The sequence below is a fragment of the Eurosta solidaginis genome, chromosome 3, assembly GCF_040869045.1.
Source record: "Eurosta solidaginis isolate ZX-2024a chromosome 3, ASM4086904v1, whole genome shotgun sequence".
Lineage (NCBI taxonomy): Eukaryota > Metazoa > Arthropoda > Insecta > Diptera > Tephritidae > Eurosta > Eurosta solidaginis.
This window is the reverse complement of record NC_090321.1, coordinates 9,541,080-9,558,398: the sequence shown is the minus strand read 5'-3', so window position 1 is coordinate 9,558,398 and position 17,319 is coordinate 9,541,080. Positions and strand designations below refer to the sequence as shown.

The 17,319-nt window shown below is 32.8% G+C and overlaps 1 protein-coding gene across 50 annotated transcripts in view; it reads left to right on the top strand.

Annotated features, from left to right (window-relative positions):
• mbl (muscleblind) overlaps nt 1-17,319 on the top strand; it is a 453,871-nt gene that overhangs the window by 370,175 nt on the left and 66,377 nt on the right. For 41 of the 50 annotated variants that reach the window (XR_010950476.1, XM_067770718.1, XM_067770717.1 and 38 more), the window contains one exon: nt 13,955-14,227. The exons of the other annotated variants lie outside the window; for them this stretch is intronic. Coding sequence is in view for 40 of the 41 variants with exons in the window: in XM_067770718.1 (XP_067626819.1) it covers nt 13,955-14,227 (273 nt within the window). In the remaining variant the exon portion in view is untranslated. The remainder of the gene's footprint in view (nt 1-13,954; nt 14,228-17,319) is intronic. 50 annotated transcript variants of the gene reach the window in all.

The window sequence follows — 17,319 nt, the reverse complement described above, 5'->3', positions numbered from 1 at the left end:
CAAAATCCCTCTCACAAAATTGTTAAAAAATTACCATAACCCAAAATTTATTCAAAATATATGCTAAAAAAAAGTGTTGTTTTCTATGTAATACAGTTTTCTTTTATTTTTAAATTTTATACCCTTGCATACCTCTCCATCTAAATATGCATTTAGCATTTGAGCTTACATATCCCCCAATGCAGTGCTGCCCTACAAGAGGCTTTGCTCCTTTAGTTTTTGGTTATTATTATTTTTTTCATACCTAGCGTGTTTTGTTCAAAATTAAATAAATCAAATATACTAGGTTTTTTTTTTTTTTAGAAAATCATGTAAATAAACAAATATTTTATACAAAAATATTAAGATGTTTATAATTTTATTGAAACGTGGTACGATGGCATAGTTGGGCATAGTGCTTCAAACAATTAGTGCAAATTTTAGTTTGTGTAATAAGTTCAAATACATCGAAAAATTAGTTTCAAATGTTTTTATGTTAAAAGTGTTTTCACTATGTAGATTTCACTATATAGAAATATTTTGTAACTTTTATATGACAGTTGGAAAAACTTATTAGATTATAGCACGTTGTCCGACGAAGTATTATGACAAGTTAAAATATTTAGCAAAAATTTAAGAAAAAATTTGAGTTTGGATAAAAAAATATTGAAAACACAATTCCAAATACCCCAAAAAAATGTTTATGTTTTTCCCAGTATCCTTAAACAAGAAAAAATTTATGATAAGCAAAAACACAATGAAAAAATAGAAGCAAATTATATTTTTACTTTTGTATTACACAATGGACAAAAATATATTTATAAGCATTCATAGCAACTTTTAATTGAGCCTACAGGTATGTTATTATATACAAAGAAATCATAGCCACATTTAGCCTGTGAAGCTACTCGTAAGGCTAAGACGCAAATGAATTTACTTCCCGGAGCTGTAAGTCTAAGTTTTAACATAAAAGCCCAGTGAAATTCAAATGAAGCCAGATAATATTTTTTAGCGCCAAAACAAACCTTTTTTATACCATTATGGTTACAAGGATGCGTTTTTCGATTCCATTTCTAGATCTGCTGACTTTTCGAGAGTAGTGTCTTGAGCTCGAAATCTCCTGCATTAGTACCGGTGTCGAGGTAGATGTCTCTATAAACTGAGCCATATTAATGCCCTGCCGCAAGCCTTGCAATTTGCCTCTAAGTATTGCATTTTTGTTGCTATTACTTTTGTAAGCAATTAGGTACAAATTTGTGGGAATATTTTAAGGCTCGTTCAACAGAACTTGATAATTAATATTGGATATTATATCAGTGTATTATTAGCAATAGCCGTGTGTAAATTTTGTAATTTTTCTCTAATATCAATAACAAACAAAAATTTACAAAGCAATATAAGTCAGTCTCGCTTATTAAAAAACAAAAAAATAAAATATAAACTTGGCGCAATTTACTTTCGAAAAGATTTAGGCCGAGCTTCTTCCGATTTGTGTCGTGCTCCTTCAAGTTGTTCCTACAAGTTTGCGGGATAAAGCATACATGTTTTATTCTGACTCCGAACGGCATCTGCATGGCAGATAAATTTTCACTGAGAAGCTTTTCATGGCAGAAATATACTCTAAATTGATAGTTGGTTGTTATTGCAAAGCGGGGATTTCCCATTTGTTTTTAAATGCATTCACGCATTCTTTGCAAGCAATTTTTTAAATTTTTTTTTTTTTTTAAATGTTTGCGAAAGAATTGAAACTTGACATCAAATCGAACAAGGTGACAGTTGTTTTTTTTTTCTATACCTTGTAAATCTATCCAAAACCTAAACCTTGCCAAATCACAGCCTAGTGGCGACCCCGCTTAGAAAAACTTAATTTTAATTGAAAAAAAAAAATGTCCTAAATTTAATTATTCAATTGTTGCTATATTTTTTATAGCAACCCCATATTGCAATTTTAGAACTACAATCGGATTCTATTTTTAGTTTAGAAGCATTTTTGTTGCTATATCTTGCAAAGCAAACCCCTAAACAAACTGTCTCACTACATTGTAATAACTTACGTACATATGTACTTTCGAATATTTTAAATGAAATTCTTTAGTCATTTAATTTTTTTGAAGCCTATTATAATTATTTTAAATTAAGTAGAACTGGTATAAATAATTCACCTTCTCAAAAGCTGTCAAACCCTTCTCAAGCAACGCCTAGAAAAAGTGAAGGTAAGATCGAATAATGCAAAAATCAATAAAACCACAGCCCCAACTACAAAAAGGCAATACTAATGCGCATACAAAGTGCTTAATAGTTATATAAACATTATGTAAGTATTCATGGCAGAGAAGCAAACAGACTCTAACAGCAAGTAACAAACTGTTCAAGGAATCAAGCAAACCAAGTTGGAGTCTGCTAGGAAAACAAGAAAGAAAAGAATTACTATAAACAAACCAAAATTTATGGAAATCGACCCAAACACGCATTTGCTAAGTGAACCGCAACAAAAATCATGTTAAAATGCCGCAAACACAATTTTCGCCTTTTGAGGTATGCCTTAAATCATCAAATCAGCGATAGAGTTCACATGCACACAAAGTCCTGTTTCAGTTAATCGAAAGATGGGTGCGATAAAAACCTTGAGTGAGGTTCTTTTTGTGTACATCTACCTTTTTTCTGGCGGCCGATTAAAACCTCAAGCGTAAAATTAACCAAAATGAGATAAATATTCTGCGCCTAAAATGCTGCATGTATAATCCAGAAATTTAGGCATATTAAAACATAATCGTATTGAAATTTGCCTTCGGTAGGTGATGAAATGTGAAAAATTCTAAGCACCGCAAAATCACATTCTTACACAAAACACACATGCACACAACGAAAACGCAAGATGCGAATACCGGAAAATCGTTAACAGAGCGCTAAAGGGCGCAAACAATCAACACCAAAAATTTTATCCGCACATAACATACTTCAGTGCGTTTATCATAATTAACATGCCATAATAACAACACACACACATACCCAAAGTGAAGAGAATTCAACATTGAGCTAACATTTTTAAGCCATTTAAATGCAAATTAAGACAAAAATATGGCAAAGTTGACCAAATGTGAGCAAATTCACAAACATATTCACACTTTTGCAAGCATTCGCAAAAACACATGCACACTTATAAGTTTTAGTAAGCAAAGCAGTTACTCTGCACTTCATTTATTACTCCATGTGAAAATAGCGGCATGTTATATACACGGCTCTGGTCTAGCGTGTGAATATACTATGCCAGTTGATATATATTTTCGTTTTCCAGAAGCGCATTAGCGTTGTCGCAAACGCCTTCGTCTGATTTCAAATTTGTCCCTTTGTGACATTATGTGGGCGTAGTTAATTAATGCTCTGTAAATTGCAATGTAAAAAGGATTAAGAACGGAAAATGAAACTGACCTTCAAGTGAGTAGACACTCGCCTATTGTTTAAGGTCATGAAGCACAAGAGGCGCAGTCATTGTTTGGCTAGAGACAGAGAGTTGATGATGTGTAATATTTTGGGTGTAAAAATGTGCTAATTAAGGTGTGCTTTATAAAGTAAATTATACAATTTTCAATCCTTTTGATTATTGTGACCGTAGCACATCGCATGATCACATCACATCATTGTATCTTTCCATTCACATAAGATGTAATTTATGTTTATTCTGATTTGCTCTGTCGAAATATAATTTCTAAGATTTTCAAATTAGATGCGTCCACGATATTCCAACTCTGTGGTTTAAAATACAATCTTCTGAATGGTTCAGCTTAAGTCCCTGATATCATGTGATCATAACTAATAGTAACCAAAATTTGGTACTATCAATTTTTCCGTCAAAACATATTTTGTGGAATTCTTAAACCACCAAGAGTTGTATTTGGTTTTTTGCAATAACCTATTCCATTTGAAATTTATTTTTCATGCAAACTGATATTGAAAAATGCCCATTTATGATCCATGAGAAGATTGCGTCGAATATCTAAGTTCAGATAAGATTACAGTTCCCTCATAGTTATTAAGAAAATAAAAACAAAATTTATGTATGTGACAGCTTAAAAGTCGATTAATTTATAAAATGTTACATTTTTTTAATACCTGTAAAGTTTTCAAGGGAGTAAGAAAACACTGCCTGGAAATGCCCAAATTTACAGTTGTTTTTTATTTTGATCTTTTGCAATTAAAATCATTAACAATTTTTTTAGCTGCAACGGTGGGATCGGTAGGTATAACAAAACAAAAATTTAAAAAAAGGCTTACCTGAATTATGTGGCCAGCAACAAAAAATTGGTAACTATGAAAACCCCAAAAATGTCCCATTTGAATTTAGTGTACTCAACAGAAAAAAAATCACAGTGAATTAGTTGTAAAGCGAATACAATTTTCCTAAAGGTTTCATACGTTTTTAAATAAAAAAAATTATTGGTGCAAATTTTTTACAAAAATATTTTTAAATGAAATGCATAAATATAATTTCAATTTTATTTCTAGAAAAAAATTGTCTTTTTTTTTTTAACTAAACAAATTTTAAAGAACTTCAACTTTTTCTATATTTATAAATATTTTTTTAATATTCGATTAAACGTTTTTTTTTCAATATTTATAAAATTGTTCTGAACTATTGTTTTATAATTTTTTTTAGAATATTTCGATTTATAAATATTAGTTTTTTTTTTGTTTGGTTTTACTGTAATATAATAATTAATTAAATTTTTTTTTGTTGATATTATCTATGTATTTGAATTTTTTTTTATAATATTAATATTTTTTTGTTTTAATTAGAAAAATATAATTTCTTGAATGATTAAGACAAAAAAAATATGAATGTGTGATTAAAAATGAACAAAATTGGAGGCAATTGGTAAATGAATTGGCAAAATAAATCTAAAAGCCAAAGTATCTGCGCTATTTTGGCGCATAAATTCTTGCGTATTGCAGGATTTTGTTGTATCGATAAATCATTTAATTTTCATAACAATAAACAGCAATATTTTATATATATACTAAGTTATAAAATATATATATTTTCAAATAAAAAATAATTTTTACTTTCATTTATGTATAGCGTAAATTAGCACAGCACACACAACCTTAAGCAGCTTTAAAGCTTTACTGTCTTTTTTCGTTATTTTTGCAAAAAAATCACTTATATTAAAATTAAGATTGTAATACACTAAAGACTAAGATAAATGGCTGTCAGTTAAAGCTTTTTTAATACTATAAAAAATGTATTTATTCTGCGTAGCTTTTTTCACTGAAAGCTTTTTCAATGCAATTTTTACTAATATTTAATGTTATGGTTATAATAATTTTTTACACACATTTAATAAATGTATAGGTTTAAATACGCAACAAAATTTATTTTTAAGTTTAAAAAGCTTAATTGACTATTTTCTATAAGTTAACAAACAAACGCTTTTTTATTAATTGAATTGAAAATAATTTATATTTCTTATATATATAGATATATTTTATTACTATTTTTATTATAATAATTTATGTATCACATGCAACACATACACAGATAGAGGTGGAGGGTAGGTATTAGATGAGCAGTTCGTTCTGAAAAGCTCAGCCTTGTAGCTTAGTTGTTTGTATAAATGAGATAAGTTCGCTATGTATGAACTGGTGGGTATAAAACATAATTGGAAAAACATCGAATTTTTTTTCTTGTACCCTTTTAATGACATATTTGTGAAGAGTTTCTACTAAAATGAGAAAATAATTGTAAAAAAGCGCATTTACTACAAAAGCGGATATAAAACTATATAGATTAGTTCAAAAAGCATTGTTATTAGAGAAATGTCTTGAAGGAAATGTTTTTAAACTTTAACAGGCCCTATTTGATTTTAAGTAAAATCATATGATGTAACATGGTATGGTCAAGATTTTTTTCGCAAGTGTTTCCACAGTTGACATGTACCCACATTTTAAGCTCATATCTAAATAATTGATAATGCAGCAATAAAAAATGCTCCATCTAAAAAGCTATGAAAATAATATCAAATTTGTATGTCATATATCTGAAATCAGATCGTACGTGTAATATAAATTTTTTCTATTCAAAGTAATACTGCGGTCACGTTGTACCATAAACCATTTTGCGGCTCAAAATACGTAAATTCCGAACAAAAGTTGTTTTATGGCGCAAAGTGAATACTATACCAGAAAATATAATCAACTCACACCATTTTTGATCAAAAATCATCGTTTGATTTTCCCATGATATGATGTCACATCGGAACATAAAAATTTTAATTCCGAGTGAAATTGCGAATTACTTTTACGAGTGTTGTAAAGACCTCCAAACTTAATAATAGATGTTGTATCAACAAACTATATGCTGAAATCTGTGGATATTTTGCCGCAATATAACGTCATATTTTTGATATCATATCATAAATTTATAATGATACCAATCCAAATTCAATAGACTTATTAATTCATTCGCAAGTGAACTCATATTTATATCTTACTTAAACCTCGTCTATCACGAAATGCATTTGGACTTCTGTTTGTCGCGTTTATATTCATACTTGTTATTCCCCCGAAAATCTATATCAGCTAAGTTCGGGTGTAACCGAACATTACATACTCAGTTGAGAGCTGTGGAGACAAAGTAAGGGAAATCACCATATTGTAAAAGGAACCTAGGGTAACCCTGGAATGTGTTTGTATGACATGTGTATCAAATGGAAGGTATTAAAGAGTATTTTAAGAGAGAGTAGGCCATAGTTCTATGGATGGACGCCATTTAGGGATATCGCCATAAAGGTGGACCAGGGCTGACTCTAGAATTTGTTTGTACGATATGGGTATCAAATGAAAGGTGTTAATGAGTATTTTAAAAGGGAGTGGGCCTTAGATCTATAGGTGGATGCCCTTTCGAGATACCGCCATAAAGGTGGGCCAGGGGTGACTCTAGAATTTTTGTGTACGATATGGGTATCAAATGAAAGGTGTTAATGAGTATTTTAAAAGGGTGTGGGCCTTAGTTCTATAGGTGGACGCCTTTTCGAGATATTGCCATAAAGGTGGACCAGGGGTGACTCTAGAATTTGTTTGTACGATATGGGTATCAAATGAAAGGTGTTAATGAGTATTTTAAAAGGGCGTGGGCCTTAGTTCTATAGGTTGACGCATTTTCGAGATATCGCCATAAAGGTAGACCGTGGTGACTCTAGAATTTGTTTGTACGATATGGGTATCAAATGAAAGGTGCTAATGAGTATTTTAAAAGGGTGTGGGCCTTAGTTCTATAGGTTGACGCCTTTTCGAGATATCGCCATAAAGGTGGACCAGGGGTTACTCTAGAATTTGTTTGTACGATATGGGTATCAAATGAAAGGTGCTAATGAGTATTTTAAAAGGGTGTGGGCATTAGTTCTATAGGTTGACGCCTTTTCGAGATATCGCCATAAAGGTGGACCAGGGGTTACTCTAGAATTTTTGTGTACGATATGGGTATCAAATGAAAGGTGTTAATGAGTATTTTAAAAGGGTGTGGGCCTTAGTTCTATAGGTTGACGCCTTTTCGAGATATCGCCATAAAGGTGGACCAGGGGTTACTCTAGAATTTGTTTGTACGATATGGGTATCAAATGAAAGGTGCTAATGAGTATTTTAAAAGGGTGTGGGCATTAGTTCTATAGGTTGACGCCTTTTCGAGATATCGCCATAAAGGTGGACCAGGGGTTACTCTAGAATTTGTTTGTACGATATGGGTATCAAATGAAAGGTGTTAATGAGTATTTTAGAAGGGCGTGGGCCTTAGTTCTATAGGTGGACGCCTTTTCGAGATATCGACATAAAGGTGGACCAAGGGTGACTCTAGAATTTGTTTATACGATATGGGTATCAAATGAAAGGTGCTAATGAGTATTTTAAAAGGGTATGGGCCTTAGTTCTATAGGTTGACGCCTTTTCGAGATATCGCCATAAAGGTGGACCAGGGGTTACTCTAGAATTTGTTTGTACGATATGGGTATCAAATGAAAGGTGCTAATGAGTATTTTAAAAGGGTGTGGGCATTAGTTCTATGGGTTGACGCCTTTTCGAGATATCGCCATAAAGGTAGACCGTGGTGACTCTAGAATTTGTTTGTACGATATGGGTATCAAATGAAAGGTGCTAATGAGTATTTTAAAAGGGTGTGGGCCTTAGTTCTATAGGTTGACGCCTTTTCGAGATATCTCCATAAAGGTAGACCAGGGTGACACTAGAATTTGTTTGTACGATATGGGTATCAAATGAAAGGTGCTAATGAGTATTTTAAAAGGGTGTGGGCCTTAGTTCTATAGGTTGACGCCTTTTCGAGATATCGCCATAAAGGTGGACCAGGGGTTACTCTAGAATTTGTTTGTACGATATGGGTATCAAATGAAAGGTGTTAATGAGTATTTGAAAAGGGCGTGGGTCTTAGTTCTATAGGTGGACGCCTTTTCGAGATATCTCCATAAAGGTAGACCAGGGTGACACTAGAATTTGTTTGTACGATATGGGTATCAAATGAAAGGTGCTAATGAGTATTTTAAAAGGGTGTGGGCCTTAGTTCTATAGGTTGACGCCTTTTCGAGATATCGCCATAAAGGTGGACCAGGGGTTACTCTAGAATTTGTTTGTACGATATGGGTATCAAATGAAAGGTGTTAATGAGTATTTTAAAAGGGAGTGGGCCTTAGATCTATAGGTGGATGCCCTTTCGAGATACCGCCATAATGGTGGGCCAGGGGTGACTCTAGAATTTTTGTGTACGATATGGGTATCAAATGAAAGGTGTTAATGAGTATTTTAAAAGGGTGTGGGCCTTAGTTCTATAGGTGGACGCCTTTTCGAGATATTGCCATAAAGGTGGACCAGGGGTGACTCAAGAATTTGTTTGTACGATATGGGTATCAAATGAAAGGTGTTAATGAGTATTTTAAAAGGGCGTGGGCCTTAGTTCTATAGGCGGACGCCTTTTCGAGATATCGACATAAAGGTGGACCAAGGGTGACTCTAGAATTTGTTTATACGATATGGGTATCAAATGAAAGGTGTTAATGAGTATTTTAAAAGGGAGTGGGCCTTAGTTCTATAGGTGGATGCCTTTTCGAGATATCGCCATAGAGGTGGGCCAGGGGTGACTCTAGAATGTTTTTGTACGATATGGGTATCAAATGAAAGGTGTTAATGAGTATTTTAAAAAGGCGTGGGCCTTAGTTCTATAGGTGGACGCCTTTTCGAGATATCGACATGAAGGTGGACCAGGGGTTACTCTAGAATTTGTTTGTACGATATGGGTATCAAATGAAAGGTGTTAATGAGTATTTTAAAAAGGCGTGGGCCTTAGTTCTATAGGTGGACGCCTTTTCGAGATATCTCCATAAAGGTAGACCAGGGTGACACTAGAATTTGTTTGTACGATATGGGTATCAAATGAAAGGTGCTAATGAGTATTTTAAAAGGGTGTGGGCCTTAGTTCTATAGGTTGACGCCTTTTCGAGATATCGCCATAAAGGTGGACCAGGGGTTACTCTAGAATTTGTTTGTACGATATGGGTATCAAATGAAAGGTGTTAATGAGTATTTTAAAAGGGAGTGGGCCTTAGTTCTATAGGTGGATGCCTTTTCGAGATATCGCCATAGAGGTGGGCCAGGGGTGACTCTAGAATGTTTTTGTACGATATGGGTATCAAATGAAAGGTGTTAATGAGTATTTTAAAAAGGCGTGGGCCTTAGTTCTATAGGTTGACGCCTTTTCGAGATATCGCCATAAAGGTGGACCAGGGGTTACTCTAGAATTTGTTTGTACGATATGGGTATCAAATGAAAGGTGCTAATGAGTATTTGAAAAGGGCGTGGGTCTTAGTTCTATAGGTTGACGCCTTTTCGAGATATCTCCATAAAGGTAGACCAGGGTGACACTAGAATTTGTTTGTACGATATGGGTATCAAATGAAAGGTGCTAATGAGTATTTTAAAAGGGTGTGGGCCTTAGTTCTATAGGTTGACGCCTTTTCGAGATATCGCCATAAAGGTGGACCAGGGGTTACTCTAGAATTTGTTTGTACGATATGGGTATCAAATGAAAGGTGTTAATGAGTATTTTAAAAGGGAGTGGGCCTTAGATCTATAGGTGGATGCCCTTTCGAGATACCGCCATAATGGTGGGCCAGGGGTGACTCTAGAATTTTTGTGTACGATATGGGTATCAAATGAAAGGTGTTAATGAGTATTTTAAAAGGGTGTGGGCCTTAGTTCTATAGGTGGACGCCTTTTCGAGATATTGCCATAAAGGTGGACCAGGGGTGACTCAAGAATTTGTTTGTACGATATGGGTATCAAATGAAAGGTGTTAATGAGTATTTTAAAAGGGCGTGGGCCTTAGTTCTATAGGCGGACGCCTTTTCGAGATATCGACATAAAGGTGGACCAAGGGTGACTCTAGAATTTGTTTATACGATATGGGTATCAAATGAAAGGTGTTAATGAGTATTTTAAAAGGGAGTGGGCCTTAGTTCTATAGGTGGATGCCTTTTCGAGATATCGCCATAGAGGTGGGCCAGGGGTGACTCTAGAATGTTTTTGTACGATATGGGTATCAAATGAAAGGTGTTAATGAGTATTTTAAAAAGGCGTGGGCCTTAGTTCTATAGGTGGACGCCTTTTCGAGATATCGACATGAAGGTGGACCAGGGGTGACTCTAGAATTTGTTTGTACGATATGGGTATCAAATTAAAGGTATTAATGAGGGTTTTAAAAGGGAGTGGCCCTTAGTTGTATATGTGAAGGCGTTTTCGAGATATCTACCTAAATGTGGAGCAGGGTGATCCAGAACATCATCTGTCGGGTACCGCTAATTTATTTATATATGTAATACCACGTACAGTATTCCTTCCAAGATTCCAAGGGCTTTTGATTTCGCCCTGCAAAACTTTTTCATTTTCTTCTACTTAATATGGTAGGTGTCACACCCATTTTACCAAGTTTTTTTCTAAAGTTATATTTTGCGTCAATAGACCAATAAAATTACCATGTTTCATTGCTTTTTTTGTATTTGGTATATAATTATGGCATTTTTTTCATTTTTCGTAATTTTCGATATCGAAAAAGTGGGCGTGGTCATAGTCGGATTTCGGCCATTTTTTACACCAATACAAAGTGAGTTCAGATAAGTACGTGAACTGAGTTTAGTAAAGATATATCAATTTTTGCTCAAGTTATCGTGTTAACGGCCGAGCGGAAGGACAGACGATCGGCTGTGTATAAAAACTGGGCGTGGCTTCAACCGATTTCGCCCTTTTTCACAGAAAACAGTTATCGTCCTAGGAGCTAAGCCTCTACCAAATTTCACAAGGATTGGTTAATTTTTGTTCGACTTATGGCATTAAAAGAATCCTAGACAAATTAAATGAAAAAGGGCGGAGCCACGCCCATTTTGAAATTTTTTTTTATTTTTGTATTTTGTTGCACCATATCATTACTGGAGTTGAATGTTGGCATAATTTACTTATATGCTGTAAAGATATTAACTTTTCTTTTAAATTTTGAATTTAAAAAAAAAAATTTTTAAAAGTGGGCGTGGTCGTTCTTCGATTTTGCTAATTTTTATTAAGCAGACATAAAGTAATAAGAGTGACGTTCCTGCCAAATTTCATCATGATATCTTCAACGACTGCCAAATTACAGCTTGCAAAACTTCTAAATTACCTTCATTTAAAAGTGGGCGGTGCCACGCCCATTGTCCAAAATTTTACTAGTTTTCTATTCTGCGTCATAAGCTCAACTCACCTACAAAGTTTCATCGCTTAATGCGTATTTGGTAATGAATTATCGCACTTTTTCGATTTTTCGAAACTTTCGATATCGAAAAAGTGGGCGTGGTTATTGTCCGATATCGTCCATTTTAAACAGAGATCTGAGAAGAGTGCCCAGGAACCTACATACCAAATTTCATTAAGATACCTCAAAATTTACTCAAGTTATCGTGTTAAGGGACAGACGGACGGACGGACGGACGGACATGGCTCAATCGAATTTTTTTTCGATACTGATGATTTTGATATATGGAAGTCTATATCTATCTCGTTTCCTTTATACCTGTACAACCAACCGTTATGCAATCAAAGTTAATATACTCTGTGAGCTCTGCTCAACTGAGTATAAAAAAGGTATACGGGCACCTCCAAAACATCAAATTATGTATACAAAATTAAGTGCTTATTAGGTGGTATACTAATTATGAAAAAAACTAGACATTTTAATGAAAATAAGGATTTTTTTGGTATGAAATTTCCTCTATAAAAAGTTACGTAATGGTGGTAACTCAAATCTTACACATATACGGTAAATAAAAGTTCTCATTAGGTAACTACTAATTACGTGCTGCTTTTCTAAATTATGTCCTCATATACCTTTTTTTTATTAGGGTAACGTTCACCTAGCGGCGCACTATTTGAAAATGGGTTTAGGGCACCTCCAAACGTTAAGCTAGAGCGCACTTATTTTCTCGGGGTCACTTCAATATATCCCATCTTTGAAAGTAAACCATATCGCCATTACAAATACGTTTCATATCAATTTGATCTACTTCAAACCTGATAAAATTATCGCTGGCCATCGATTTTGTCATAATAAAAAGAAAGTAGTCAATCATGTAAGTTGATGCAGCATTACGCCACACATCCATATTTCACATGCATTGGTTGTATAAAATATAGGACATGATCATTCCAATAACAAGCTGTCATATGTAGATACTTAACAATAAATAATATTGCTGTAAATGAGTTAAGACTATTTTCTAAGGGCTTCTCTTCTCCCCTGAAATCATACCAAAAGCATTTAACACTTTCGACATCAGGTGATATGAAAAATATTACCAGTTAAGCTAAGACAAATGATACAAAAATAGAAGATTTGATAATATCACTACTTTTCACCTCTTTCATCTTACTATCACCATTAACACACACAAATTTAAGTTTCTTAAAATTTTATGTATTCAAATGTCTTATAAAACAAATCCGAAAAAACAAAAACATCAAAAATATGTTTTCTTTTCTTTTATTTTTGCATTTCTTATACGTAATCTATAATTTCCTGATACAACATGTGCGGCAATCATAAATTTGTGCTTCGGTGGATCCTCTACGTAAACATTCAAACCTTTACACACTTTCACATTTTTCAATTAACGGACTATAAAAATAAATATTTGTTAACAATTCAAAACTGATTAAAATTTGATGAAATAATTTTAAAATTGTTTGAAATCATTTGCGATCATTTGCGCTACATTTCAATAAATCCTGCTAATCCTATAATGGAATGAATTCGAACCAACTTAAATAAATTCTATTCATCCTAATTATGAAAATGTCCATGCAATTAAAACCAATTATTTAATAAATTAAACACTATAATATAAAATAAAAATGATATTAACTTTCAACTTAACTCAATTTTCCACTCAATTATTACGAATTTTCAATGGTGCTTAATGAACCGTACTAACTTCTGCGATTTATTGCGCACTCACCAAAATTTAAAAACGCAATAATTATGACATTGAAAAATTAAACCTGAACAACAACAAAACAAATGCAAAATAATCAATTTAAAATACAATATTAATTGGTTGTCGCTACATTGACATATTAACGTTTTATTGTTATTTTCGGTTGTTGGGTTTACGCCAAAAATCAATGATGAAATTTTATTAATGATTAAACAAAAACCAAAATTAAATTAAAATCGAATTAAAAAATAAATCCAAAAAATTTTATATATTCATAAATCTTATTTTGACATAAATATAAAATAATTATAAATAAATTAACCAATATCGACATTACTTATCACTTGAATACACTTTATAATGCATATGCACACACACTATTTGCAACACGAACTGTCACGAAATGCAAACGTACACCCACACATCTGGAATGACCCGCATTACCAAAAATGAAACAACAGCATCAAAGCATGCAGCAATCCGCTGCCGTCGCCGCCGCTGCTGCTGCAGTTGCTCAGCAGCAAGCCGCCCAGGGTACATCACCAACGAATGCCGTAAATGCAGCTGCCGCTGCCGCCACCGCTGCTGCTGCTGCAATCGCTATGAGCGCTGTGGGTGCAGCCAGTGGTGGTGGGGGTGTGAGCGGTGGCGCTAGCGCTCATCATCATCAACATCATCAGCAGTTAGAAGTGGGCAAAAAACGTGCAGCCGCGGATAATGACATGTTGCAACTGGTATTTGTTCTTCTTCATTCACTTTTGTGTTGTTTCTGTTTTAATATTTTGTTTATCATTAATCGTTTTTTTGTTCTTTTGTTGATTACTTATTAATTCGCAAATATTTTATTGTTGTGTTTTGTTGTGCTCGTTTGTTGATTTTGCAGTGATACAATTTATAAAAACTGAAATTAAAATTTTTATTAGTTAAATTGTTAAGCAAGTTTTTTTTTCAAATTTTTAATTTTTGCTGAAAGCTCGTTTAGAAATAGTTTTTTTTTTTTTTTTATTTAGCAACATAACTACACATCTCACACTTCATATCAAATTTCCTTATTAAAGCTCTGTTTTCTAATTGCTCAGCTTTATTTAAAATCACGCTTACCTGCTGCCTGGTGTGCTCAGCGTTGCATATTTTTAAGTTACGCATGCTTTTTACTTTCATTTATTTTGTCAGCAAACTTTTATAAAGCTTTCATAAAATATACGAAAGTTGCAGAGTTTTAAAAAATAGTTTTCATTTCGAAGTTTTTTGGAAGTAAATGCCATTAATAAAATTAAGCGTAAAGCTTTTAAAAATTTCTACATAGAAACTTAAAAGCTTGAATCGCTTTAATATTTAATTTGTTGATTTCATTTAAATTTTCCAAATTCTGATATTTTTAAAAGCTATTTAGTCTAAAATTATCATAATACGTAAGAGATTTCCTTCTCCTGGTTACAAAACAGATCTTATAAGCTTAAAGCAAGCGCGGATAGCTAATTTTTTTTATAGTATTAATATTCAAAAGGTATACGAAATTAAAGGTTTTGTAGATTTTTAATATTAAGACACTTCGCACATAAAGAAAAAAGTTAATGACAACCTCACAAAAATTTCGCAACATTTCCATGGGGATATTTTTCAAAGCTTTCATCTTTTAAAATCTTATACTGTTGAAAGCTTTTATAAACATTTCAAGTTGAAATGTTTCGATCATTAGCAGCGCTTTTATAGTTTAAGGCAGGTGTTTAAAGGGAAAAGAACTTAAACTTTTCGATGCAGAAAAAACCAAGAGGAAATGCTGAGCTTTCGAAATTTTGTTTAAAGCTTTCATAAATTTTTATAGTTTAGATATTAGTGATGCTATTTTCCGGCCAATTTTTTTGGAATGGAAATTTTTCATAAAATTCTGAATTTAAAACTTGAAGGTGGTCTTAAATGGAAGAAATCGCCTTTAGAGTGTGATAAAATTAATATTATTATCGATCACGCCAAGAAGCTTTAGTAGAGCTTTAGTACCTACTGGGATATACTTAAAATCAAAACCATTTTAACTGTCCTTTTCAAAGCTTACAAATCAGTAAGCCAATTTAAAAGAGTTCTTAAAGATAATGTCTCGCATATTTTGTGTACGCGTGTATCTTACATACGAGCCACCGTGACATACATACACACTCAGGTAAAATATTAAGTATATTAGTGTTTCGAATTTATCAATCAGTTGGATTGACGCCTAAGTCCGGGCAGTCACAATCAATCAATTTTTTATACATATGAGTTTAACATATATATTTGCTGCCCTCACTTAATAGACAGTCGGCACAAATGGTCACATTGCAATGCCAATTATCTATATGATTGATTAGTGTAGTAGAGACATAGGCATAAAAGACATGCAACCTCCTTTGTACATACATTATATGTAAAGCGACTTGAAAAAATCATGTTCATCTCATCTAATATTGATTGCAATATGAATAGCGCTAACTGAAAGGTCAATGACACTGAAAGTAAGTATTATCATTTTAATAAACAATCAGGGCGTAAACATGTTAGTTTTTTATGTACATACATTTTTGTTTTTAAATAAAAAATAAAGGTAGACTTTAGAAGAACATACAAAAAAACTTTTCTATAAGTAAGCTTAAGTACCAGAAAAGTTGTCGCGTTTTTAGAGCTTAACAAGCAAATTGTTGTAGTTATAACTCTATGTACTGTCAAGTTTTTTAAATACATGGAATTGAAAATTTAAACTTTCGCTAGCTTTTGATCTTAAAACTTCTCTCCTTTGATATGTACTGATATTTTCATGTTCTGCGCGCTAAACTTGCATTTGATTAAAGCTTTTGAAAGCGTTTACTATGCAATAAAATATACACGTAAGCCCTTGGTTGTAATTTTTTAAGAACAAAAATACGTGTTTATTCTGGGTTAGAGCCTTTTGTAAGCATTTTTTCTAGGATTAAAAGGCTTCTTTAATACGTTGAGAAGACTTTTTAAAAATATATTTATATTCCTGCTTTAAATAACGAAACAAATTTTAAAAATCTCGTTAAATATTCTTCTAAGCAATCTTTGTTCTCTGTCATTTTCAATATATTTAGGCAATTTTCAAAGCCTGCTTTTCACCGTTTGTGCTATGCTGCAAAAAATGTTTGACTGGATACCAGGGAAACACTCAAGTCTTAAAATGTTACATGAATAGGACACTCTTGTGAATGGCTCCATTATTTGTATGTGTTGAAAAAAATAAAAGCTCTCACAGAGCTTCAAGAACTCAGATATTTTGTATATCGGTTATTTGGAATCATAACTGGTAACTTTTAAGAAAAGATGTAGTTGCCAAGAAAGGAAAATAAGTATTTTAAAGAAAGAAAGAAACGTTTTAGATTACACAGAGTGTATCTGAAAGATACAAAATAAAATAATATTACAACAAAGCTTTCAAAAAGCTCATAAGTTTCAACTTTCTTTTTTTTTTTTTTTTTCTTGAAAGACATATAATATATTAATACTGAGCTAAAACCGTGCATGTTTTTTACCTCAAAATATTTAATGCAAAAGCTTCATATAAATAAGAGACTAGGTCGTTTACTCAACTAAGTTTTTAGTAAGCGATATAAAATCGAATCATGAAAGCTTTCTGTGTGATCAATAGCAGGAAACTAGGTATTCCTTTTTTTAAAGCTCATTCAAATTACAACTAGGCTTAAAGCACGCAAAAGCTCTTAAGAAATCATTTTTTTTTATAAATTTTGCTGGCTTACCGCTTTTTTTTTAAAGCACATGAAGATTTAAGCTGAAACCACGTAACATTTTTTTAACTCAAAATATGCAAAGCAAGCAC